This window comes from Hippocampus zosterae, chromosome 8 (genome assembly GCF_025434085.1).
Source record: "Hippocampus zosterae strain Florida chromosome 8, ASM2543408v3, whole genome shotgun sequence".
Lineage (NCBI taxonomy): Eukaryota > Metazoa > Chordata > Actinopteri > Syngnathiformes > Syngnathidae > Hippocampus > Hippocampus zosterae.
This window is the reverse complement of record NC_067458.1, coordinates 26,087,396-26,111,633: the sequence shown is the minus strand read 5'-3', so window position 1 is coordinate 26,111,633 and position 24,238 is coordinate 26,087,396. Positions and strand designations below refer to the sequence as shown.

The 24,238-nt window shown below is 50.8% G+C and overlaps 5 protein-coding genes across 7 annotated transcripts in view; 2 read left to right on the top strand and 3 right to left on the bottom strand.

Moving 5' to 3' along the window:
• LOC127606032 (RNA-binding protein FXR1-like) overlaps nt 1-2,000 on the bottom strand; it is a 31,153-nt gene extending 29,153 nt beyond the window's left edge. Inside the window, exon 1 of one of the 2 annotated variants that reach the window (XM_052074023.1) lies at nt 1,892-2,000. In XM_052074023.1, coding sequence (XP_051929983.1) covers nt 1,892-1,938 — 47 coding nt within the window. In that variant the 5' untranslated portion in view covers nt 1,939-2,000. The remainder of the gene's footprint in view (nt 1-1,891) is intronic. The other variant, XM_052074024.1, reaches the window with a different exon arrangement.
• On the bottom strand, nt 79-7,734 carry LOC127606031 (tetratricopeptide repeat protein 14-like). Its single transcript, XM_052074022.1, has 12 exons — nt 7,203-7,734; nt 6,348-6,478; nt 5,682-5,881; nt 4,870-4,954; nt 4,598-4,727; nt 4,344-4,499; nt 4,124-4,195; nt 3,936-4,055; nt 3,721-3,843; nt 2,508-2,625; nt 1,482-1,591; nt 79-1,343 (listed from the first exon to the last, which is right to left on the bottom strand). The coding sequence occupies exons 1-12, from the start codon at nt 7,334-7,336 to the stop codon at nt 515-517; spliced, it is 2,208 nt and encodes a 735-aa protein (XP_051929982.1). The 5' UTR covers nt 7,337-7,734; the 3' UTR covers nt 79-514.
• Nucleotides 7,735-8,826: 1,092 nt separating this feature from the next.
• Nucleotides 8,827-11,019, top strand: LOC127606187 (uncharacterized). Its single transcript, XM_052074271.1, has 3 exons — nt 8,827-8,912; nt 9,393-10,097; nt 10,970-11,019. Exons 1-3 carry the CDS (start codon nt 8,846-8,848, stop codon nt 11,017-11,019), a joined length of 822 nt encoding a protein of 273 aa, XP_051930231.1. The 5' UTR covers nt 8,827-8,845.
• A 59-nt stretch (nt 11,020-11,078) lies between these two features.
• On the top strand, nt 11,079-12,196 carry LOC127606186 (uncharacterized; the record flags this gene model as incomplete). The annotated part of the gene is made up of 1 exon (XM_052074270.1): nt 11,079-12,196. A coding segment is annotated over exon 1 (1,098 nt), but the record flags the coding sequence as incomplete, so codon positions are not given.
• Nucleotides 12,197-18,366: 6,170 nt separating this feature from the next.
• LOC127606039 (uncharacterized) lies at nt 18,367-24,032 on the bottom strand. Of its 2 annotated transcripts, XM_052074034.1 has the most exons (7): nt 23,448-24,032; nt 22,822-23,001; nt 22,163-22,216; nt 20,416-20,546; nt 20,160-20,334; nt 19,915-20,034; nt 18,367-19,127 (listed from the first exon to the last, which is right to left on the bottom strand). In XM_052074034.1, exons 1-7 carry the CDS (start codon nt 23,586-23,588, stop codon nt 19,098-19,100), a joined length of 831 nt encoding a protein of 276 aa, XP_051929994.1. In that variant the 5' UTR covers nt 23,589-24,032; the 3' UTR covers nt 18,367-19,097. The 2 variants fall into 2 exon arrangements, with proteins under 2 accessions (XP_051929994.1, XP_051929995.1); XM_052074035.1 differs by lacking the exon at nt 22,163-22,216.
• Between the last annotated feature and the right edge of the window lie 206 nt (nt 24,033-24,238).

The following is a 24,238-nucleotide window of genomic DNA, read 5'->3' as shown; positions in this document are numbered from 1 at the left end:
TTTGTTTGAAATGGCACCTTCCCGTCCTGGACTATGAATAAAGAAAGATGGGACATTCTCGCCTTTGTTCGCAGACTGGATCTCGGAGCGCTCGGTACCAGAGCACCGACACTCAAGTTACAAAATAATAAAGTTTTTTTTTTTAAACACTTGACCTCTGAATGGTGATTCATGGACGTCATGTTACATGTCGTTCCGTTTGAGGATCACGTGGACACGGCAACTTATTAGCCGTTGGCTTCGCAAAATCTTGAAATGCGCGCAGCGAAACGATATGGAATCACGCGCAAAGAACGAGTGTGAAAACTACATTCCATCATCTCATTTGATTGACCATAAAAAAAAAAAAAACGAATTTGACTCTGGATCCTACTTTTGGAGAACCGCCCCGATTGTTTTTCTTTGAGAGATTCACCAATCGGAAGGTTTATGGGCGTGCGCTCGGGTTTGGCGTCTTTGACGGGGGCTTCTTCAACGGCAACCAATTGCGAGCAATTCTTCCAATTCTTTCCTTTCAAATGGAATTTGCCGCCTTTTTGGCTCCGATGCCTTTCTCCTTCTGAAACTTGGCAATCTGCTGAAAGATGTCCAAGAGGTTTGCCGGAAGGTCTTCTTTGGACCTTCCTTGCGGGAGCGAGATCTCTTCCTCCTGCTCCGCTGGGACTCGGGCCTGGTCCGACTGGCTCCAACCGGCTTGCCCTTCTGCAGCTTTTCCTTGGCCGAGGTCGCTCTCCGACGGATCTTTGGAAAAATCTTTCCCCGGCCCTAATTTTCTGCAATACGCCGAATCGGCCGAGGAGCAGGAAACTCTGCGCTTCCTCTCATCGACGCAACTTCTTTGATCGGCCGTCCGTCTTTCGCTGCTCCTGTTCCTGCCGTCTTCTTCTGCGCCTGAACTTGCGCTCCTACTTTGCCGGCTCCTTTGCGGGCTCTCCTTGGGTTCCCTGGCGGGGTGCGACGGCCACTCGCAGACGTCGTCGTCTTCTGAGGACGGCGACAAAGAATAGAGACAGATCCTCGGGCCGTTGGCATCTTTGGGCTTGGTGCTGGGCCCCCCCACATCCTCCTCCTCATCGGTGGCCCCGAACGCCTCCCACGTCTTTTGGTCGAGAAAGGTGGCGGAGGTGTCAGGAGGTGCCGGGTACCAATCGTCCTCCTCGTCGTCTTCCTTCCTCTTCCTGCCGCGCTTTCCCTCGTCGCTCCTGCGCCTGCTGGCGCGGCGCTTGCTTCCTCGCGCCGACTTCCTCTTTTTCTTTTTCTTTTTTTTGGCTCTCCTGCGCGAGGACGACGACGAGGCGGAGGACGATGAGGAAGAGGTCGACCTCTTGCGTTTTCTTTTCATCCTGACCAAAAGAAAGACGCCGGCGGGCCTCTGATAGGGTTCGATACTCACGCGGCGCTTCGTTCTCTTCAGTGGCCGTATGCCTAACCAAGTCCCCCCCCCCTCCCCCCACCCCCCCCAAGGTGCGGAAATAACTCACCTCTTCTCCTCTTTTAAGAGCTTACGCAATTTCTCAGCACTGCTCTGACTGCTTTTGGCTTTCTCTTCCTCTTCCTTCGCCAGCGCTTCTTCCCGCAGGCGAATGGAATTCTTTACGCGCGCCGGGCGAGACGATTCAAGGCACGGTCAACGTGTGAGAATTTTTTTTTTTTTTTTAAATCAGCGCCGGCGCAATCACCAAAAGCCGGAGATGGAAGGCGGTCGTTTGGCGGAGGGCGAGTAAAAGTACGGAAACGCAACGCCAACAACGCGGGAATTGTTTTTTTTACAAGGGGGCGGAGTTACAGTGATGTGTGGACCAATGAAATCGCGGCGGCAGCCAAGAAATGGGGGGGAGGGGGCAGATTGTCCCAAAAGTTTTGAGCAGAGACAGAAAGGCGACAAGGTTACCGTCGGTGGATCACGGGCGAGGGTTGCAGCGGCGGAGGAGTCGTCATTTTCCACGGTCAATTCCCCCCCGCGTGACAAAGGCCGTGTCAGTCCGAAGGGCAAGTACCGGGGGGGGGGCGGCAAACAAGATGCGCACACACACACACACACACACACACACACACGCAAACAAAACAACAACAAAAAAATCTCATCAGTATTACAAACCACGCGGACAAAATCAACCTCCGAAGAGGAAAAAAAAAAAAATGTGAATGCTCGCGGAAGACAAAATGCTCCAAAATGGCCGCCGTGAGCAGAAATAAATCCACCAGAATTTAAGAGCCACGTGATAATATTCTTGCAGCAAGAATCAAACTTTTTTTTTTTTTTAAACTGCTCACTTTTGTTTGACCGGAACATTTTTGCTTTGAGGTTGAGGCACTTTGTTGTTAACAAACCAAAACAAAAAAAAAAACACCACCTGGTAGAGCGCTAACAACAAACAAATGTGTATAGCGATTGCTACTTTGCCATTCAAAGCGTGGCTCTGGACGTCAACCCCCCCCCCCCCCCTCCCCCCCTTCAGCATGCGCGATACACGGCGGAAGGTGCTGGCGTGTTGAGGCCCACCCACCTGTATGGTCTCGGTGATTTTCCTCAAGGCCTCCTGAGCCTCGGGGTTTGCGTCATCCAGAGAAAGCGCTCGCCTGTACACGCCTTCCGCCGTCACCAGCTTCTCTTGTTCCTCGAGTCTACGCGGGAGAATCGAGTCGCGTCAAGGCAGGTTCGAGCGGCGCCAAGGAGAAAAGACTCCCCCCCCCCCCCTTGGTGCTAAATCGCCCGTACGAAAATCGTTTGAAAGCGCTCCTCGGCCATTCATTCATTCATTCATTCATCTTCCGAGCCGCTTGATCCTCACTAGGGTCGCGGGGGGTGCTGGAGCCTATCCCAGCTGTCTTCGGGCAGTAGGCGGGGGACACCCTGAATCGGTTGCCAGCCAATTGCAGGGCACACAGAAACGAACAACCATTCGCACTCACACTCACACCTAGGGACAATTTAGAGTGTTCAATCAGCCTGCCACGCATGTTTTTGGAATGTGGGAGGAAACCGGAGCACCCGGAGAAAACCCACGCAGGGGAGAACATGCAAACTCCACACAGGGAGGCCGGAGCTGGAATCGAACCCGGTACCTCTGCACTGTGAAGCCGACATGCTAACCACTGGACTACTGGGCCGCCCTGCACTTTATTTCATTCATTCATTCATTCATCTTCCGTACTGCTTGATCCTCACTAGGGTCGCGGGGGGTGCTGGAGCCTATCCCAGCTGTCTTCGGGCAGTAGGCGGGGGACACCCTGAACCGGTTGCCAGCCAATCGCAGGGCACATAGAAACGAACAACCATTCGCACTCACACTCACACCGAGGGACAATTTAGAGTGTTCAATCAGCCTGCCACGCATGTTTTTGGAATGTGGGAGGAAACCGGAGCACCCGGAGAAAACCCACGCAGGCCCGGGGAGAACATGCAAACTCCACACAGGGAGGCCGCAGCTGGAATCGAACCCGGTACCTCTGCACTGTGAAGCCCACGTGCTAACCACTGGACTACCAGGCCGGCCCCGCTCCTCGGCCATCTCCGAAAAAAAAAAGGCCTATTTGCTGATTTTGCGCTAACGGCTAACGGATCTCGGCTAACGGGCTACACCGCTTTGCAACTCCAAAGCGGATGACCGTCGGTGGGCTCAACTAGGACAGGGAAGGTAGACTGCGACATGCTCACTCGCTGGTCCCACAAATGCGTTCTTGGTATTTCGTGGAGCAGCCCCCGAATGCGCAACTTACTGTTTTCCTCTCTCAACCAGTGTTTGGCAAAGGTACTTCTTGGCATTGCGGTGATCCGGGCACGTCTCCAGCGCCAATTCGAAGTCCGATATGGCCTTCAGGATCACGCCTTTGTTTGCATACCTGCGGACAGAACGCCCGATCCGATCCAATTGTAAATCAACAATAACGATCTTGTTACGACCCCCCCCCCCCCCCCGCCCCACGCGACTCACAGAGCGCCGCGCGCCACCAGCGCTTCCACGTTATTGGTGTCGATGTCCAAAGCTTTGTTGTACTCATTCATGGCTTCCACGTGGCGACCCTGCTTGAAGTGGCCCACACCTGCCTTGACACTGGGGGGGTGATGCGTCATTTATGTCAAAACAACCAAGTCAAAACCGCCCCCCCCACACACTTTTACCATTTCAAGGCCCAGGATGCCGACTGCTTCTTCCGGATGACGGACGCAAAATCTTCTTTTGCAAACAGCTGACTGGAAGACGAGTGACGGATGAGCGCGGCATTGCGGCGAGCGTCGCAGCGGTCGTATTTCGGGGGGGCCGTCAGCTCGCGCCCCCCCCCCCCTCCGGCGTCGCCCCAAAATCATACCGTAGAGGAACGGCGGCGGCCACCGCGTTTACCTTTGGAGGCCTCGCATCATGGACGGAGGATGGACGTCACTGACGCCGATGTTCTCCAGCAGGTAGTCCACCACGCAGGGGTTGTGGTAGCCGTGGCAACCCCCCAGGATGCGCTCGTACGTCTTGCTGAAGTCGCTGGCTGCGCAAACACTACGACTGGGACGCCGCGGCAGACGCGATTAGCAAAAAAGTGTATTCGTCCGCGCCGGATGGCATTTTGGTTTATTTTGTGAGCGCTATTTTGGTGTCCTCACTCGTATTGCACGGGCAGCTCCTCCCTGGTCACGACTCCGAGTTGGATGCACTCGGATCGGCCAGAAATGGATGCTTGCAGGAGGGAGACGGTTATTTTTTCCTGGTAGCGGTCGATATCTTTCACAAGGGCTGCAAAAACAAAACAAAAAGAAAATATGTTGGCATGAAAACAAAATGGACTGAAAATTGTGATCCAATGAAACGCGATGACGCTCTGTCCACCATTTTCCAAAATTGGCGTTCAAACCGACGGAATGAAGATTTTTCTCACCTCTGATCAAGTCCCCAATCTGGTAGTAGGACAAAGGATCGTCGTGGCTGCCGGCTGAGGGGATTTCTTTAATGTGACAAAGAGCCTGCGATGACAAAAGAAATCCGAATTCGGTTAAAAAGACGGAGCGGCGACGACGGATCGGCATTTGAGGTTTCCGCGATCGACTGACGAGACCCGCACTCATTCCGCCGATTGACAGGAGCCCCCCCCCCCCCCCTCCCGAATTCTCTCAATTGCATCTTTCAATGCCATTTTGAGGAGAACAACACAGCCCAAATGCATTTGGCTCGAGCTCAGGTTTCTAAACCGCCGGTGTCCAAACTACGGCCCAGGGAGCCATTTACGGCCCGCCATCCATTTTGTTTGACAGCGATTGGTTCTCGGGGTGGCGGCCCGGTAGTCCAGTGGTGGGCACGTGGGCTTCACAGTGCAGAGGTACCGGGTTCGATTCCAGCTCCGGCCTCCCTGTGTGGAGTTTGCATGTTCTCCCCGGGCCTGCGTGGGTTTTCTCCGGGTGCTCCGGTTTCCTCCCACATTCCAAAAAACATGCGTGGCAGGCTGATTGGACGCTCTAAATTGTCCCTAGGTGTGAGTGTGAGTGCGAATGGTTGTTCGTTTCTGTGTGCCCTGCGATTGGCTGGCAACCGGTTCAGGGTGTCCCCCGCCTGCTGCCCGAAGACAGCTGGGATAGGCTCCAGCACCCCCCGCGACCCTAGTGAGGATCAAGCGGCTCGGTAGATGAATGAATGAATGAATGAATGAATGAATGGTTCTCGGGTGTCACGGCACGAGCGGAACGGCGATCTTACCGATAACTCCAAGTCTTCGATGTCTCTGTTCAGCCCGCCCGCCGTGCAAATGAGCGTAAGAAAGAAGCCATATTCGCGAACGTTGTTGATCCTTCCCACCACGATGTCGCCTCGTTCTAAATCCCGGTAAAGCATGGCCCTTCTCTCCTCGAAAGGCACCTCCATGAATAACTCCAGGGGGGGCATGGCAGCATAAGCCTCTGGAAAGAAAATTATGAGCATTACAATCGCTTCGATGAGTTTTTAGGTCTGAGCGAATGATGACATCAAATTGTCACTCGGGATAAGCTCTGCTCGGATTTAAAAAGAATTTTTATAAAAAAATCAACAACTAGCAGTTGCATCTGGCTGCTCAGCGCAATACAAGCAATAAATTGAACTTAATAGCAGTTGTCGAAACAACTACAGCAAGAAGATTTCCTATGGGTTCAATTGGTAGACAATAAGCCGCGCACAAAAGATTGTGTGGAATCGTACGCCTGATAAGAATGAATAATGCTTTGGATTTATTTTAACCGAGCTCATCGTGGCAATTCAACTGAGGTAAAACAAAGTCGTCCATTTCATGTATCGAGTTACCGTCCCATTTCAAAATGAATAAAAATAAGGTTTCGAATGCAGGGATTTCATTCGTTGGATCCGGACAAAGCGTTAGGCGTGGACAACCTGCGGCTTCCTCCTGTCGGGGTTGTTCTTCTTCTTTCGGAGTCGCAGTCTTCCACGATGGACTGAAAAGAATGTCAGCCTTCCGAGCAATGAACTGCTCCACAAGGGGGCTGCTCTGCTCTTCGCCATTTCTGTCAAGGAGCATCATTTCAGAGTTGAAGCTGAAAAGTCACACCACAGCCTTGCCTGACAATAATAATAATAATAATAATAATAATAATTAAATGATGTGAAGGTAAATTGTAAATAGTACTGCGATTTATCCATTTGTGTTCATATTGTATTTGATTGAAAGATGTTTGTTGTTGTGGTTTTTTTTCCCCCTTCTTTCTACCTACATTCTTGCTGCTGGAGGCTGTAAATTTCCCCATTGTGGGACAAATAAAGGATATCTTATCTTATCTTATCTTAACAAAAGCCACCATGGCTCGCCCATAGTCATGTACATTCAAGGTAACAGGTACTAACAGCATTGAACATCAGATTTAAGAGCGGAATGGGGGTAGGGGGCTGAAGAGGTGTGAGGCAGCAGGCACAAAAAGTAAGAAGGGAAGCTTGACAGGACAGACGTGATGTGAGAAATGTCAAGTCAAATTTATTTATATAGCCCAAAAATCTCAAAGGGCTTCACATGCCCACAGTTGACAAATATTAACAATATCCCCTGAAAAACAACGCCCACCACCCCACCCCTCAAAAAAAATCAATCTGGGGAAAAATTAGAAACCTTGAGAAGGGGCCGCAGATGGGAGAACACCCCTCCCGCAATAACCAGGCTGCGAAGGATGCCGAGTGGGCAACATTTCAAACAAGATGGTGCTAAGGTTTGGAGATGACGACGGTAGGAAGGCTTACCCCTCATACGGAGCCTTACACAGGTCAGCCACCACGGCTTGAAAGTCGGGATTCTCAGTCTGTTCACATTTTAATGTGCTGAACAAGGACTCTCCGTGATACGTCAGACACTGCCTCAACAAGTCTCTGTCCATTATGCGCAGAAGAAGGACTTACATTATTTCGCTCGGGAAAATAAATACGCGAGCTAACCACAATCGGTGCCAGGCAAACGGGATTGTGGAAAGGCATGGAAGGAAGCTAACGATCGAACTGGTTTGGTCTGAGCAATATCTCAAACTAGCACGATTACTAGCATTGCAAACTTGCAAGCAAATGAAACCGAACGACGGATTACGCCTTCGTTCACTATTTTCGAGGGGAAAAAAACAAACAAACGAAAAAAAAACACTAGTTCGACAATAAACGGCTCTTACAAGACTGATTTATCCCGAATGAAACGCTTTTTTTCCCTCCCCAACGTACAACAACGCTGATTGCTCTCTGCTTAAATGTCAACGGAGCCACACGCAGCCATGGGACTGAGCATGCGCAGACGGTGTTACACGATAAATGGTTGTTTTAAACAAATCAACACGCGGAACCTTATTTCGCCTCTGACAGTGTCTATCGTCAATAAAATAATGGAAATTATTATCGGTAACATAGTTAAGACCTAGGCTGTTATAGATCAAACAATCATACTACTTTCTTTATAAAGTAAACAAATACATTATCGTATTTTCTGAAACACGAGAAGTGAGAAGGCAAAAATATATCGCTAATCCCACAAACTTGTATATTCACAACATTTCAAGACAAAACACATCTTGCACGAAGCAAATTTCATGCCTATAAAAACTCAAGTTTATCAACTCACAACGTGAAAATTTGAGAAGAAGCCGAGTGGAACCACACATATGCTCAAAACCTGTTTGGCAGTCTTAAAGTGAATTTGTTCTTTTGTTGTTGAAATTCAGTTCATTGTCTGCTTATTAGTAGCCACCTGACACCGACACCAACTGGCTAATATCCATTGAAAAGGCTCCATTGTCTGGACATTCCAAGTTTTTTTTTTTTTTACCCCCTCTCCCCAGTCCATTTTATTTTGGGCGATGTGGTGGTGGGGTAACAAAAGTGTACACCACTGTAGCTGGGGGGAAAAAAATTAACAAGGCATGCACGGGTCTCTATTGAGGCTGAACATTCTTGATTGTTTACTCTTGAATGTATTTTGTTAGAGTTTCATCATGCTAACTGGTGTGCGTGTGTGTGTGGACTGGTGTGTGTGTGTGTGTTGGCGGGAAATAACCTGGTTCCACATGTTTTCATCACCTGATTGAAAAGTGGGAGAAAATGGATGGAGAGACAGAATAATTTTATGATGCGGGTGCATCCCAATGCATTAGAATCTTGTGGGAAACTTCAAATATTTTAGGACTGTAAGGTCATTCCTAAGTGAAACTCATCTGTAAGAATAAGAATGTTATATTTCACCATTTTTCGTGGCTGCACCACCCTCTGTATATTCCTTGCTCAAAAGCTAAGGGTGGAGCCTCAACAAGGAAAGAGCAAAATGCAAATACCCTATCCTGGAAATGAGAGACTGTACTCACTGTACTTGACATCGATGCTGGCTGGAGACACTCACCGCGGTTGACATCATGAAGATGAAAAGTAAAATCCTTTCTTGGATATATTTGCACGGCTGTTTGTATGCATCTTTTCAAGGTAACTTGCTTTAACGTCTTGGTTTGACAGATTTCTGACAAAATAGTAGTGAAAATTGATCTCTTGGCATAACACTTGCACTTGAACTGAATCACGATCCATCACTTGTGTGCAGTTTGGGCACATTTCATTTTTGAACATCATCTGAAATGATCGTGATATTGATGTTATTTAAAAGTATGAGGAAGTCACTCACAATTTCGTTTGATGACAACACTGACGGCATTTTACCACTCAGCAAACCTCTTACAACCGCCCTTAAAAAAACAAACTCAAAAATGGCTGATTTTATTTATTTATTGAAGGCAGCAGCACGCAGATTTGGATGGCGAATTATGACTGTGAAAGTAATTACCTGTCAAGGTTCACTATGGTGACAGTTTGGCAAAGTTTATTTCCACCACGATCGGCTAAACGTGTATTGCTGTATAAGTATAGTTCACAGTGACATAATACTGATTCAGTCTCAAACTGCCGCAGTGATCGATTCATCTCGGCCAACCATGACTCCGGGAACCAGTACTGCGGCGGCAACAGAAGATGAGAAATCGCCTGCGAATCAAACAAACACAACAGCGACAAGCAGTGTCCTCGACATCACAGCTGACCACCGGCACGGAACAACAATCACAGAGATGGATCCGAGAACCAAATCAAGGGCTGCCAATTCCGCCGGACCTACTTCAAGTAGCGCAACAACACCTGCAACAAACGCATTCAAAATGTCTTCAACCGGTACAATGCTAAAGAGCAGAGCGCAGACAAACACGACCGTCACAATCATCTGCGAATGTCCTCCGACAGCGGTGACGTCCGTGACTGCCGCAGCCCAGGACGCAACAACCACATCGACAGCTACTACAGTGCTAAACACACCCGTGACTACAGAAACATCAGACATTAGCCTGACCGCATCCGCGACGAGTACAACAAGCGCAACCATGACGACAGAAATTCAAAACGCAACCAAATCCGCAAGCCCCGCAACAGCAAGAACATCCGCGGCAAACCTGCCTCGAAACACGACCGCCGAAAACATGTCCACACCTACTAGAGTGGCAAATAGCAACGAACGTTCAACCGCAACAAACAGATCCGCGACGACGCTAACTCCAGATACGACCGCGCCCACATCTGCAAGTAACGCATCGAACAAAAATCGATCCACATCTGGCTTCGCGCCAAGCACGACGACGACAACCTGCGCGACAATGACAACCGCGCCGTACCCGATCAATACCACCGCATCCAAAATACGCGACGCAACGACGATCCCGCCGATGACTCCTACGAGCCACAACACGACGACTACCAAACATCGGAACATGGCTACAAGCGTAGCTCAAACACCCGAAACGACGACTCCAATCACCACGACGCCGCTAAACGCAAACTTGTCTACAATGAACACGACCCAAAGCACCGCAGTCGCAACGCCGACAAACACGAGAACCCGACAAAAAGATCCGATCGTATCCCCGACACCTGAAACAACGACAAGCATACATGGGAATACCGAAACACCAAACCTACCAAACGCGACCGTTTCAACAACTAGCGGTAGCCCAAGCACCGCACCTCCAACAACACGGACGAACGCCGCTATCCCAACTCAAAACACAAGCGCAGCCACAGATCCTGCGACAGCAGCAACGTCCGTAACGACTCCACCCCGAAATACGACTACTGCAACAAAATGGACAGCTAGCACAGGGCTAAATAGCCCTCCCATCACCATGACGCCGCAAAACACAACGGTACAGACATCGGGCAAAATACCAAGCGTCGTAGTAGCAACAACAAAAATAACAACCTCAAACTGGACGACGGCGTTAAAACCTGAAACGGGAAGTATTCCAGTGACCACGACAACCCCAAACCCATTCAACGCGACAATACCCGCAAGCAGTACGGCAGCGAGCGCCGCCGTGACTACAACAACCCAAAACGCGATCATCTCTACAAGTCCTGCAAAAACGTCCGCGACAAGCGCGACCCAAAACCCTTCTCGAGCGACGACGGACCCCAAAACTGCTGAATCTTCAACCGCAACAAAGACATCTGCGACTACTCCAGACGCAAGAACGCCCGCGACTGCAACATCTAACACTTCCTTGATAGACGACACCGGCGCACCGCAACGCAAAACAACTATATCCGCGACCAGCAAAATAGCAACTCACACAATGACGACCTCAACCCAAATCAGAAATACAATCTCACCTCAAACAGCTGAAAGCACGACAAGCACGCCGGTGACGACCGCACCGCAAAACACAAGGAGTTCCAAAAGCCAGAGTTTAGCTAAAACCACATCGCAAACGATGGCAAGCACGCCAATGATTCTTGCTACCCAAAGGCCATTAAACACGACCGTATCCACATTCAGTACCGCAGGTCACGGCGGAGAACCTACCGCATCCCAAACATCTGAAACGACGACAATTGCGAATCCTGAAACCCCAAACCCATCCGACACAAGCGTTTTAGCAACCAGTACAAGGCCGAGCACCACGCGGGCAACAACAAGCACGGCCATACTAGCAAGTCCTGCGGCGGCACTAACGTCCAAGACTACTGCATCTCAAGCCACAACTTCGACCGCCGCTGCGGCGTTAAGTACCACCGAATCTTCAACGGCAGCAAAGAGACCCACAACGACAGCTACTCCAGACGTAACCGCGTCCACGCCAGAAAACGCGACTCCAAGGATGACGACAACTAACATCATGCTAACCACCACGCTAATGACAAAAGCGATAGAAACCATATCCCAAACACGTGAAACAATGGCAACCACACCTACAATCAGCGCAACCCCAAATCCTAAAACCACATCGCCAAATAATGCAACGCCAAGCGCCACGCCGACAGTCATGACTGCGATGAACCAAAACGCGACCGCAAGTCCCACAACGTCTGCGAACGCACTCCAAAACGCAACAACCCCAACCAAAACCATGTCTTCACCTCCACCAACGACCACATCTAAGACTAGCATCAGCACTGCCCCGCAAAAGCCAACTCCATCCGCAGCCAGCAGAATCCCGAGCGCCGCAACGGTGACTACCAAGCGTCCCAACTTGAGTACCACCTTCTCACAAGCCCCTGAGCCCATGGCAAGCGCGCCTGCGATGACCGCTAGCCAACATCCGTTCAAGTCAACCAAATCTGCAATTAGCGCAACACAAAACACCACGCCGGCAGGAAGAAGCGCAAGTGCCGCAACGGCGGTCAAATCCGTGACTACTTCACCGCAAAACACGACAACCGCAACCACGCCGAGAGCTACCAGAGTGCCAAATACCACAGAATCATCAACCGCGGCAAACAAATCTATAACTACCCCAACTGCAGACACCGCCACGTCCACATCCGCAACCTCGTCCGCATCTATGACTCCTATCGCCAATACGCCGCAAAACCAAATCGAATGGACCTTTAGCCCTTTGCCAAGCACAAGACCACCAAGACCGACTCCCACAGCCCAAATCCTAAACACAACCATGTCCCAAGCGCCGGAAACGATGCCAAACACACCCGTGATGGTAAATAGAACAACGCCAAGCGCCGCACCTGCGGCAACGCAGACAAATGCGACCGTAGCGCCCTTCGATCCAACGGTGACCACGAGTCCTGCCGCAGCGCTCGTGTCCGCGCCCGCTCCTGCGTCCAAAAGCACAACTTCCACATGGACAGCGACTCCGGTGCCGAGCACGAAGGAACCCTCGACCGCGGAAAACCGATCCTCGAGGGCAGCAACTTCAGACGCAACCGCGTCTTCACCTCCACCAACGACCACATCGAAGACTAGCATCAGCACTGCCCCGCAAAAGCCAACTCCATCCGCAGCCAGCAGAATCCCGAGCGCCGCAACGGTGACTACCAAGCGTCCCAACTTGAGTACCACCTTCTCACAAACCCCTGAGACCATGGCAAGCGCGCCTGCGATGACCGCTAGCCAACATCCGTTCAACACAAGCAAATCTGCAATTAGTGCAACACAAAACACCACGCCGGCAGGAAGAAGCGCAACTCAAAGCGCAAGTGCCGCAACGGCGGTCAAATCCATGACCTCTTCACCGCAAAACACAACAACCGCAACCACGCCAAGAGCTACCAGAGTGCCAAATACCGCAGAATCATCAACCGCGGCAAACAAATCGGTAACTACCCCAACTGCAGACACCGCCACGTCCACATCGGCAACCTCGTCCGCATCTATGACTCCCATCGCCAATACGCCGCAAAACCAAATCGAATGGACCTTTAGCCCGTTGCCAAGCACAAGACCAGCAAGACCGACTCCCACAGCCCAAATCCTAAACACAACCATGTCCCAAGCGCCGGAAACCATGCCAAACACACCCGTGATGGTAAATAGAACAACGGCAAGCGCCGCACCTGCGGCAACGCAGACAAACGCGACCGTAGCGCCCTTGGATCCAACGGCGACCACGAGTCCTGCCGCAGCGCTCGTGTCCGCGCCTGTTCCTGCGTCCAAAAGCACAACTTCCACATGGACGGCGACTCCGGTGCCGAGCACGACGGAAGCCTCAACCGCGGAAAAGCGATCCTCGAGGGCAGCAACTTCAGACGCAACCGCGTCTTCACCTCCACCAACGACCACATCGAAGACTAGCATCAGCACTGCCCCGCAAAAGCCAACTCCATCCGCAGCCAGCAGAATCCCGAGCGCCGCAACGGTGACTACCAAGCGTCCCAACTTGAGTACCACCTTCTCACAAACCCCTGAGCCCATGGCAAGCGCGCCTGCGATGACCGCTAGCCAACATCCGTTCAAGTCAACCAAATCTGCAATTAGCGCAACACAAAACACCACGCCGGCAGGAAGAAGCGCAAGTGCCGCAACGGCGGTCAAATCCGTGACTACTTCACCGCAAAACACGACAACCGCAACCACGCCGAGAGCTACCAGAGTGCCAAATACCACAGAATCATCAACCGCGGCAAACAAATCTATAACTACCCCAACTGCAGACACCGCCACGTCCACATCTGCAACCTCGTCCGCATCTATGACTCCTATCGCCAATACGCCGCAAAACCAAATCGAATGGACCTTTAGCCCTTTGCCAAGCACAAGACCACCAAGACCGACTCCCACAGCCCAAATCCTAAACACAACCATGTCCCAAGCGCCGGAAACGATGCCAAACACACCCGTGATGGTAAATAGAACAACGCCAAGCGCCGCACCTGCGGCAACGCAGACAAATGCGACCGTAACGCCCTTCGATCCAACGGTGACCACGAGTCCTGCCGCAGCGCTCGTGTCCGCGCCCGCTCCTGCGTCCAAAAGCACAACTTCCACATGGACAGCGACTCCGGTGCCGAGCACGAAGGAACCCTCGACCGCGGAAAACCGATCCTCGAGGGCAGCAACTTCAGACGCAACCGCGTCTTCACCTCCACCAACGACCACATCGAAGACTAGCATCAGCACTGCCCCGCAAAAGCCAACTCCATCCGCAGCCAGCAGAATCCCGAGCGCCGCAACGGTGACTACCAAGCGTCCCAACTTGAGTACCACCTTCTCACAAACCCCTGAGACCATGGCAAGCGCGCCTGCGATGACCGCTAGCCAACATCCGTTCAACACAAGCAAATCTGCAATTAGTGCAACACAAAACACCACGCCGGCAGGAAGAAGCGCAACTCAAAGCGCAAGTGCCGCAACGGCGGTCAAATCCATGACCTCTTCACCGCAAAACACAACAACCGCAACCACGCCAAGAGCTACCAGAGTGCCAAATACCGCAGAATCATCAACCGCGGCAAACAAATCTGTAACTACCCCAACTGCAGACACCGCCACGTCCACATCGGCAACCTCGTCCGCATCTATGACTCCCATCGCCAATACGCCGCAAAACCAAATCGAATGGACCTTTAGCCCGTTGCCAAGCACAAGACCAGCAAGACCGACTCCCACAGCCCAAATCCTAAACACAACCATGTCCCAAGCGCCGGAAACCATGCCAAACACACCCGTGATGGTAAATAGAACAACGGCAAGCACCGCACCTGCGGCAACGCAGACAAACGCGACCGTAGCGCCCTTGGATCCAACGGCGACCACGAGTCCTGCCGCAGCGCTCGTGTCCGCGCCTGTTCCTGCGTCCAAAAGCACAACTTCCACATGGACGGCGACTCCGGTGCCGAGCACGACGGAAGCCTCGACCGCGGAAAAGCGATCCTCGAGGGCAGCAACTTCAGACGCAACCGCGTCTTCACCTCCACCAACGACCACATCGAAGACTAGCATCAGCACTGCCCCGCAAAAGCCAACTCCATCCGCAGCCAGCAGAATCCCGAGCGCCGCAACGGTGACTACCAAGCGTCCCAACTTGAGTCCCACCTTCTCACAAACCCCTGAGCCCATGGCAAGCGCGCCTGCGATGACCGCTAGCCAACATCCGTTCAAGTCAACCAAATCTGCAATTAGCGCAACACAAAACACCACGCCGGCAGGAAGAAGCGCAAGTGCCGCAACGGCGGTCAAATCCGTGACTACTTCACCGCAAAACACGACAACCGCAACCACGCCGAGAGCTACCAGAGTGCCAAATACCACAGAATCATCAACCGCGGCAAACAAATCTATAACTACCCCAACTGCAGACACCGCCACGTCCACATCCGCAACCTCGTCCGCATCTATGACTCCTATCGCCAATACGCCGCAAAACCAAATCGAATGGACCTTTAGCCCTTTGCCAAGCACAAGACCACCAAGACCGACTCCCACAGCCCAAATCCTAAACACAACCATGTCCCAAGCGCCGGAAACGATGCCAAACACACCCGTGATGGTAAATAGAACAACGCCAAGCGCCGCACCTGCGGCAACGCAGACAAATGCGACCGTAGCGCCCTTCGATCCAACGGTGACCACGAGTCCTGCCGCAGCGCTCGTGTCCGCGCCCGCTCCTGCGTCCAAAAGCACAACTTCCACATGGACAGCGACTCCGGTGCCGAGCACGAAGGAACCCTCGACCGCGGAAAACCGATCCTCGAGGGCAGCAACTTCAGACGCAACCGCGTCTTCACCTCCACCAACGACCACATCGAAGACTAGCATCAGCACTGCCCCGCAAAAGCCAACTCCATCCGCAGCCAGCAGAATCCCGAGCGCCGCAACGGTGACTACCAAGCGTCCCAACTTGAGTACCACCTTCTCACAAACCCCTGAGCCCATGGCAAGCGCGCCTGCGATGACCGCTAGCCAACATCCGTTCAAGTCAACCAAATCTGCAATTAGCGCAACACAAAACACCACGCCGGCAGGAAGAAGCGCAAGTGCCGCAACGGCGGTCAAATCCGTGACTACTTCACCGCAAAACACGACAACCGCAACCACGCCGAGAGCTACCAGAGTGCCAAATACCACAGAATCATCAACCGCGGCAAACAAATCTATAACTACCCCAACTGCAGACACCGCCACGTCCACATCCGCAACCTCGTCCGCATCTATGACTCCTATCGCCAATACGCCGCAAAACCAAATCGAATGGACCTTTAGCCCTTTGCCAAGCACAAGACCACCAAGACCGACTCCCACAGCCCAAATCCTAAACACAACCATGTCCCAAGCGCCGGAAACGATGCCAAACACACCCGTGATGGTAAATAGAACAACGCCAAGCGCCGCACCTGCGGCAACGCAGACAAATGCGACCGTAGCGCCCTTCGATCCAACGGTGACCACGAGTCCTGCCGCAGCGCTCGTGTCCGCGCCCGCTCCTGCGTCCAAAAGCACAACTTCCACATGGACAGCGACTCCGGTGCCGAGCACGAAGGAACCCTCGACCGCGGAAAACCGATCCTCGAGGGCAGCAACTTCAGACGCAACCGCGTCTTCACCTCCACCAACGACCACATCGAAGACTAGCATCAGCACTGCCCCGCAAAAGCCAACTCCATCCGCAGCCAGCAGAATCCCGAGCGCCGCAACTGTGACTACCAAGCGTCCCAACTTGAGTACCACCTTCTCACAAACCCCTGAGACCATGGCAAGCGCGCCTGCGATGACCGCTAGCCAACATCCGTTCAACACAAGCAAATCTGCAATTAGCGCAACACAAAACACCACGCCGGCAGGAAGAAGCGCAACTCAAAGCGCGAGTGCGGCAACGGCGGTCAAATCCATGACCTCTTCACCGCAAAACACAACAACCGCAACCACGCCAAGAGCTACCAGAGTGCCAAATACCGCAGAATCATCAACCGCGGCAAACAAATCTGTAACTCCCCCAAATGCAGACACCGCCACGTCCACATCCGCAACCTCGTCCGCATCTATGACTCCCATCGCCAATACGCCGCAAAACCAAATCGAATGGACCTTTAGCCCGTTGCCAAGCACAAGACCAGCAAGACCGACTCCCACAGCCCAAATCCTAAACACAACCATGTCCCAAGCGCCGGAAACAATGCCAAACACACCCGTGATGCTAAATATAACAACGCCAAGCGCCGCACCTGCAGCAACGCAGACAAACGAGACCGTAGCGCCCTTGGATCCAACGGCGACCACGAGTCCTGCCGCAGCGCTCGTGTCCGCGCCTGTTCCTGCGTCCAAAAGCACAATTTCCACATGGACGGCGACTCCGGTGCCGAGCACGAAGGAACTCTCGACCGCGGAAAACCGATCCTCGAGGGCAGTAACTTCAGACGCAACCGCGTCCGCAATCATTTCACGAACACATGCGACAATAACAAGCACGCCTGCGATTACCGCCAGGCCGAACCCAATCCACACAACCGATTCCAGAACCAGCACAGCGCCCCGCACGACAACCATCTTGACAAACGCCACCACGGTCAAAGGTAAGTGACTCCCTTGCGGTCTCTTCGTACGGTATCATTTTGTATCCGCTTTCGGGTCTGTTCTGTATTTGCGTCACGGCATTCCATGTTTGCCTTCCTTCATCCCACCCAGCGAGTCCCTTGTTTCTGGCCCAGTTAAAGATGAAGTTAGACGTGACCGATGGGATCAGCAACGACCGCATCGTTGAATTTGTCCAAGAGGTAAGTGAAATTGAGGTCTGGCTTCGAGTTGAATTTCTGGTGAAAAATATTTTGTTCGTGTCATTTGGACTTTGTTGTTTTTAAATTGCAGTTTTTCAGAGAGCAGCTTCTGAGCGCAGCGTCCTACAGCATCAACGTTACTCAAGTGCGAAGAATTGCCCCTTAATTAAAGCTTTTGGTACCTTTTCTTTTGAACACGTTGGATTGTGTTGGATGTTCACGCACGATTCTGGGGGGTACGCTGTGCCATATAAGCATGCTAGCTAATGTCCCGTGTTTTGAAATAAATACCGGTAACTCCAAATGAATCTTTCAATAGTTGTCCATTCATTTATTTTAATGCATGTTGTACTTGGAGTAAAAAAGGATGGGGGGTCGGGTCAATTACCAGTCAGACTTTGTTCGGTCAACTCAAATGTTTAATGTCATACCACTCAGAAAGCATTTAAGAACAATTCCAAACACTAAAAGCCAAACCTTTGGTCAGTTACGAAACGTCCAGTCAATTAGATAAATATTTTTCTCCGATTGTAGTCATCTTTCGGTTGCCTTATTTGAAGGTCAGGGAAAGCCCTCGTTACACGGAAACTTGATTTGGGGTTTATTTGTTAGCAGTTTTGACTGAGACGTTTCCACACGCTCACAAAAGGCACCCGAAAGAGTGGCTGCCTATTTAAAAACAAAACAAAACACAAGATTTCATGCGTCCATACGAATCATTTTTAAAAACCGCCAGGAAAGAGACCAATTAGCAAGCCGAGTCATCATCATCATCATCATCAACAAACCCTCGGTGACGTGATTATCATCCAAAAATAGTTGGAACAATCCCGGCAAGATGTGGACCGGAAGTGATCCGTGACCTTTCGACCTTTTGACCTCCTACAAGTCAAATGTTTTCATTCAAACAAGGTCCAACTACAATTTGGAAGACATTTTATGAAGGAACGTTTTTGGAATTGATATTTGGCAGTTCTACTTCAACGAGAGTCGTTCCTTCCATGATCCTGATCAGTGGCGGATTTTTAATTGTTGTTATTGGAACAACTAAAGCTCACGCCGTCAACCGGAGGTCAAGCGTGAGGCGGGTCGCGGCGGTCCTGTGGATGATCTCCATCTTGGCATCTCTCACTCGATTCCTGCAGACGAAATTCTCCCCTGGAAGGAGTTAAGAGGAAGCCCTAAGCACAAACTACAGTGGTTGAGCTGTAGCATCCCCCCCTCCCTCCGGCCCCCCCATCTTAACCTTTTACCTGTCAACCTCAAAGAAGCCAATTGATTGTTCGGGTTGATGCACGAGACCAAATATGGGCAACCGGCCACCGTCGGGGGTCTCTTGGCGGCCTGTGGGGGTACACTGTAGTCGAGGAAAACAATTCAAAAAATTTAAATAAATTTTCATTTTACATTGAATTTTTTTTTTTAATTACGTTTTTAAAAAAAATATATCGGAATAAGTTCCTTCTCCTATAGTGGACTCCAGCATACTTGCAGAACTCACAGATTTGCCCGTCTTCAGATTTAATTTTTTAAAGGTATTTTTTTTATTTATTTTTTTGGTGTGGGGGGGGGGGGGGGGGGACAACCCACATTTTTCATCTTGGAGGCTTACCAGCATTTTTTAAATTTTTATTTGGGGATATTTGGGGTTTACTACCTCCCTACCCCACAAAATTTATTTCGTTGGGCATTAATTATAATACTGAAAAATAAAATGCGGACTGACGACATGCATTCCGTCCAATTTTAAAATGCATCAAGTTCAGAAGTGGGTGCCCCCCCCCCAGTAGCGCTGATGAAAAATTGTGACCCCTCCATTATTTGAAGTTGCCCGTCCCTGCCCTTGTCACGCTGAAGTAAACAATGGATAGTAGAAGTCTACAAAAATGAATTAGAAGGACATGAAAATAGGGGGTGGGGGTCAGGGGGGGGGTGGGCAGTTGACCTGCATGTGTTCATGGTGGCAGAATATATACAGAGCACCCGGTCCCGCGATCCCGAGGACCCGCGCTGCAGTCCAGCCGTCCGCAGGTGCCACCGGGGGCAACAGAACCCCCTGGATGCACTGCAAAACATGAAGCCCACAAAAAAACGCCTCACCGCTAAAGTACGAGAAAAATGATCTCGTGATCTCTTTCTCCGCTTCGCACGCGACTGCGAAGATGAGCGGTAAGTCGCACCCGCGCACACCTGTAAATAGGAAAAGGAAAACCTTTGTCCGCTCCCTTTTGCCACCCGCCCTCGGAAAAGCGCCGCCAAGCGACTCTCCATCTGTTTGGCGGACCATCGGCGGTCGATGGTGATCCGGGCGCTCAGTCCCATCGCCGAGAGCGCCGCTCGCTCTTTGCCTTGCGGCGCGCCGTTTCTGTGGAGTAATATGGCCTCGGTCCATTTTCCGGACGATTGTCTGACCGGAAATGGACGGGAAATGTGCGGGTGGGATCACCTGGCGCTTTCTGCGTCGTAGTGACCTCTGGGTAAGCACAGCACATCTTTGACCTCCAGGCCGCTCGTCTGCGGAGTCACTCGCTTCCATTTCATTCGACTTGCTTTGTTTGAAGAGGTTGCGTGAAACGTCTGCAAGAGAGGTTGCGACATCGCTTTGCTGCTTTTCTCCCGGAGGTACGCAACAACGCCATGAAAGTTCACAACGGGATATTTCCGCGTTTGTATTTGACCGATAGCTTAGCAATAGCAATAGGCAACTCCTCACAGGTAGCGCTGCTCAGTCATTCCGACTCCTAAACAAACATTTCAACTCTAGTAATTGAATCAGGAAGTTGTTTTATTTGAAGCATTTTAAAATATTTTTAAAATTTTTTTTTTTTTGCGGCGGCCCGGTAGTCCAGTGGTTAGCACGTGGGCTTCACAGTGCAGAGGTACCGGGTTCGATTCCAGCTCCGGCCTCCCCTGTGTGGAGTTTGCATGTTCTCCCCGGGCCTGCGTGGGTTTTCTCCGGGTGCTCCGGTTTCCTCCCACATTCGAAAAACATGCGTGGCAGGCTGATTGGACGCTCTAAATCGTCCCTCGGTGTGAGTGTGAGTGCGAATGGTTGTTCGTCTCTGTGTGCCCCGTGATTGGCTGGCAACCGATTCAGGGTGTCCCCCGCCTACTGCCCGAAGACGGCTGGGATGGGCTCCAGCACCCCCCGCGACCCTAGTGAGGATCAAGCGGCTCAGAAGATGAATGAATGAATGACTATTATTATTATTATTGGGGCAGAGGTGCAGAGTTCGACTCCAGCCTTCCTGTGTGGAGTTTGCATGTTCTCCCCGGGCCTGCGTGGCTTTTCTCCGGGTGCTCCGGTTTCCTCCCACATTCCAAAAATATGCATGGCAGGCTGATTGAACACTCTAAATTGTCCCGAGGTGTGAGTGTGAGTGCGGATGGTTGTTCGTCTCTGTGTGCCCTGCGATTGGTTGGCAACCGATTCAGGGTGTCCCCCGCCTACTGCCCGGAGACAGCTGGGATAGGCTCCAGCACCCCCCTCGACCCTAATGAGGATCAAGCGGTTAGGAAGATGAATGAATGAATGAATTTATTTTTTAACTAATGAATTTTTAAAAATTATTGTAATATTTATTTAATTAATTAATTTTGTAATTAATTTTTAAATTAATTTTTAAAATCAGAATCATCTTTATTGGCCAAGTATGTAGAACACACAAGGAAGCAGGGAAGAAGCTGTTTAAGTGTCTACTGGATTTTCAGGGGTTTGTGAGGGGTGTGTAATTCCAGGGGTGTGTGAATAATTTTAATCAAAGGGCATTTTATTTCCAGTCTTGACATACTGTTCCATATTTCCCCCCCCCCCCCCTCGTTATTTTCTTTTTCACTTGCCGTATAATGAATGACACCTAGGGTGGCTCTTGTAAAGCCAATTGACCAAATCTGCTTCTTTAAGCAGTAATACCATAAAGTCCATCTGGCGTAAAAAAAATTGATCTAGCGATCTCAGATTGGTTTCCCAATGCAAGTAAGACTCGATTGATCACGAAAGATCTGCGTTCCTATACTCAAGTCACTAGCGTGCGGGGAAAACAATTTGCATTGATCGACGATGACATCATGTGCTCCTTGGAGTTGAGATTAGATTGTCAGCGCTCGGCGCGTGCAAGACGTTAAGCCCGTGGAAGCGTTCTCGGACAGAATCGATTAAAAAAAAAACAAAAAAACAAAAGGATGGTCTTTACCGGGGTGATGAGCCCTACGCGTTGAGCCTCAGACTTTGTGTAGTGAGGAAGCACCTGAGACACGAAGCAAACAGAAGCGAGTCAAGCAGAGGATGCTTGACCGGCCTACTCGACTACAATTGTCCTCTCCGAAGCGATCACGACATGTTTTGAAAGCATATAGCCACACGCTAACCCGGTGGACCCGTGGTTAGCATGTTGACCTCAAAGTGCAGAGGTACAGGGCTCAATTCTGGCTCCGGCCTCCTTGTGTGGAGTTTTGCATGTTCTCCCCGGGCCCACGTGGGTTTTCTCCGGGTACTCCGGTTTCCTCCCGCATTCCAAAAACATGCATGGGAGACCGATTGAACACTCAAAATTTGTCCCAAGTGTGAATGTGAGCGCAGATGGTTGTTCGTCCCTGTGTGCCCTGTGATTGGCTGGCAACCGGTTCAGGGTGTCCCCCGCCTACCACCCGAAGACAGCCGAGATAGGCTCCAGGCCCTTCCCGTGACCCTTGTGAGGATAAGCGGATCAGAAATCGGATGGCTAGCCAAGCTAATGCTAACTAGCTCTTTCACAACAGCAAAATGTAGTCATAATTTGATATTTTTATGTAAAAAATGTCGATTTTTTTCATCATTTTTCATCAAGCCCTGATATCTCAACTCTTCACGTACCTCCATTTCTATCTCAATGTCCTCCATGAAGACAGGTGGAAGCGGACGGCTTTCACCGGTTTTATTTTCCCTGACAGGGGTCACCGTGTCGGGTTTGGTCTTCTGTGGTCTGTCTTGATGGCCTGGCACTTCCAATGTCGGCTCTTCCTCACAAATGCAGACCAGAGGGTGCTCCAAGTTCTTAAGCATTCCAAAAAAAAAAAAAGAAAAAAAGTTCCCAGTCACCAATAAGAAAAGCGAGTTATTTAATAGCAGCCCTGAAAAGATTCAATTCAAGTAAATGCCCATTTGATGCAATTTTATCAAAATAAATCTGGGGGCTGCTCCACTGGCCACATAGAAGCCGTTCGGTTTTTTATTCTGAGCATTTCCATCCCAGCGTGCGGCAAAATTTGGTTTGCTCCGAAAATGGGCGACTTGAAAAGGCATTTTTATTCATTGAAGTTTTTTGGGGGGGGATTTATTTCAGAAAAAAATAAGGTGAATTGAAATTGATATCAAGACTATATATATGAAATGATTTCATGAATTTGAATCAAACCGCAACAGATAGGCCACAACATTTTTTTCATGTCCTTTGTTGTTAGAGAAACGAAGCATGAGGCAAAGGTGAGCACACAGTGTACCTGGTAAAAGCGAGCCTCTTCCTGCAGCTCTTGCGTTGATGATCGCGCCTCGCAGGATTCTTCAGACGAGAACAATTCCATCTCAATGTTTTCCCTGATGGCCAACAAGGCTCGCTTCCTTTCATTGGGCTTCATCCTCATTTGCAACAACCGCGGCGGCTGACTCGCCCGAGGACTGCGTCACTTTGCTCTCGGGACGCTTTTGTTTTCAAAAGCTTTCCGTCGCTTCCTTCACTGACCCCCCCCCGTTCTCAATGTCACTTGTGTGTGTGTGTGTGTTTTTTTTTTCCTTCCCTCCTGATTTTGGATTTGGACACTGATTCAGTTCACTTGATGTCGTTTGCATTTGAAAACAGGCCGCAGCTCATTAGGCCAGCTGAGCGGCAAAATGGGCTCTCCGGCCCTGATTGGTTGACATTCGCACTCCTGATTGGCCAAGAAGATTCAGCGGAGGGGGAGGTGCTTTGTAAATCTCTGATTGCACAATGTTGACCTTTTGCTGGACCAACAGTCAACAGTCCAGAAAACAATGCGAGTGTTGAGTCATGACAGCTGTGACTCGTCGAGCTCATTGCTTTTTTTTTTTCTTTTTGTTTCATGTGCTGGGGCGGCTCGGTAGTCCAGTGGCTAGCACGTCGCTTCACGGTGCAGAGGTACCGGGTTCGATTCCAGCTCCGGCCTCCCTGTGTGGAGTTTGCATGTTCTCCCCGGGCCTGCGTGGGTTTTCTCCGGGTGCTCCGGTTTCCTCCCACATTCCAAAAATATGCATGGCAGGCTGATTGGACGCTCTA

Coding starts and splice junctions, on each gene's coding strand:
- LOC127606031 (XM_052074022.1), bottom strand. CDS start 7,336: ATGGACAGAGACTTGTTGAGGCAGTGTCTGACGTATCACGGAGAGTCC. Junction 4,955..5,681: donor TCGAAGACTTGGAGTTATCG/GTAAGATCGCCG, acceptor TTGTCATCGCAG/GCTCTTTGTCACATTAAAGA. Junction 4,196..4,343: donor ATGATGCGAGGCCTCCAAAG/GTAAACGCGGTG, acceptor CTCGTCTTCCAG/TCAGCTGTTTGCAAAAGAAG.
- LOC127606187 (XM_052074271.1), top strand. CDS start 8,846: ATGAAGATGAAAAGTAAAATCCTTTCTTGGATATATTTGCACGGCTGT. Junction 8,913..9,392: donor TTTGTATGCATCTTTTCAAG/GTAACTTGCTTT, acceptor AAACTGCCGCAG/TGATCGATTCATCTCGGCCA. Junction 10,098..10,969: donor CACATCTGGCTTCGCGCCAA/GCACGACGACGA, acceptor ACCGCAACAAAG/ACATCTGCGACTACTCCAGA.
- LOC127606039 (XM_052074034.1), bottom strand. CDS start 23,588: ATGAGGATGAAGCCCAATGAAAGGAAGCGAGCCTTGTTGGCCATCAGG. Junction 23,002..23,447: donor AAGAGGCTCGCTTTTACCAG/GTACACTGTGTG, acceptor GGAATGCTTAAG/AACTTGGAGCACCCTCTGGT. Junction 20,547..22,162: donor GCGTAGGGCTCATCACCCCG/GTAAAGACCATC, acceptor CCTCTCTTGCAG/ACGTTTCACGCAACCTCTTC.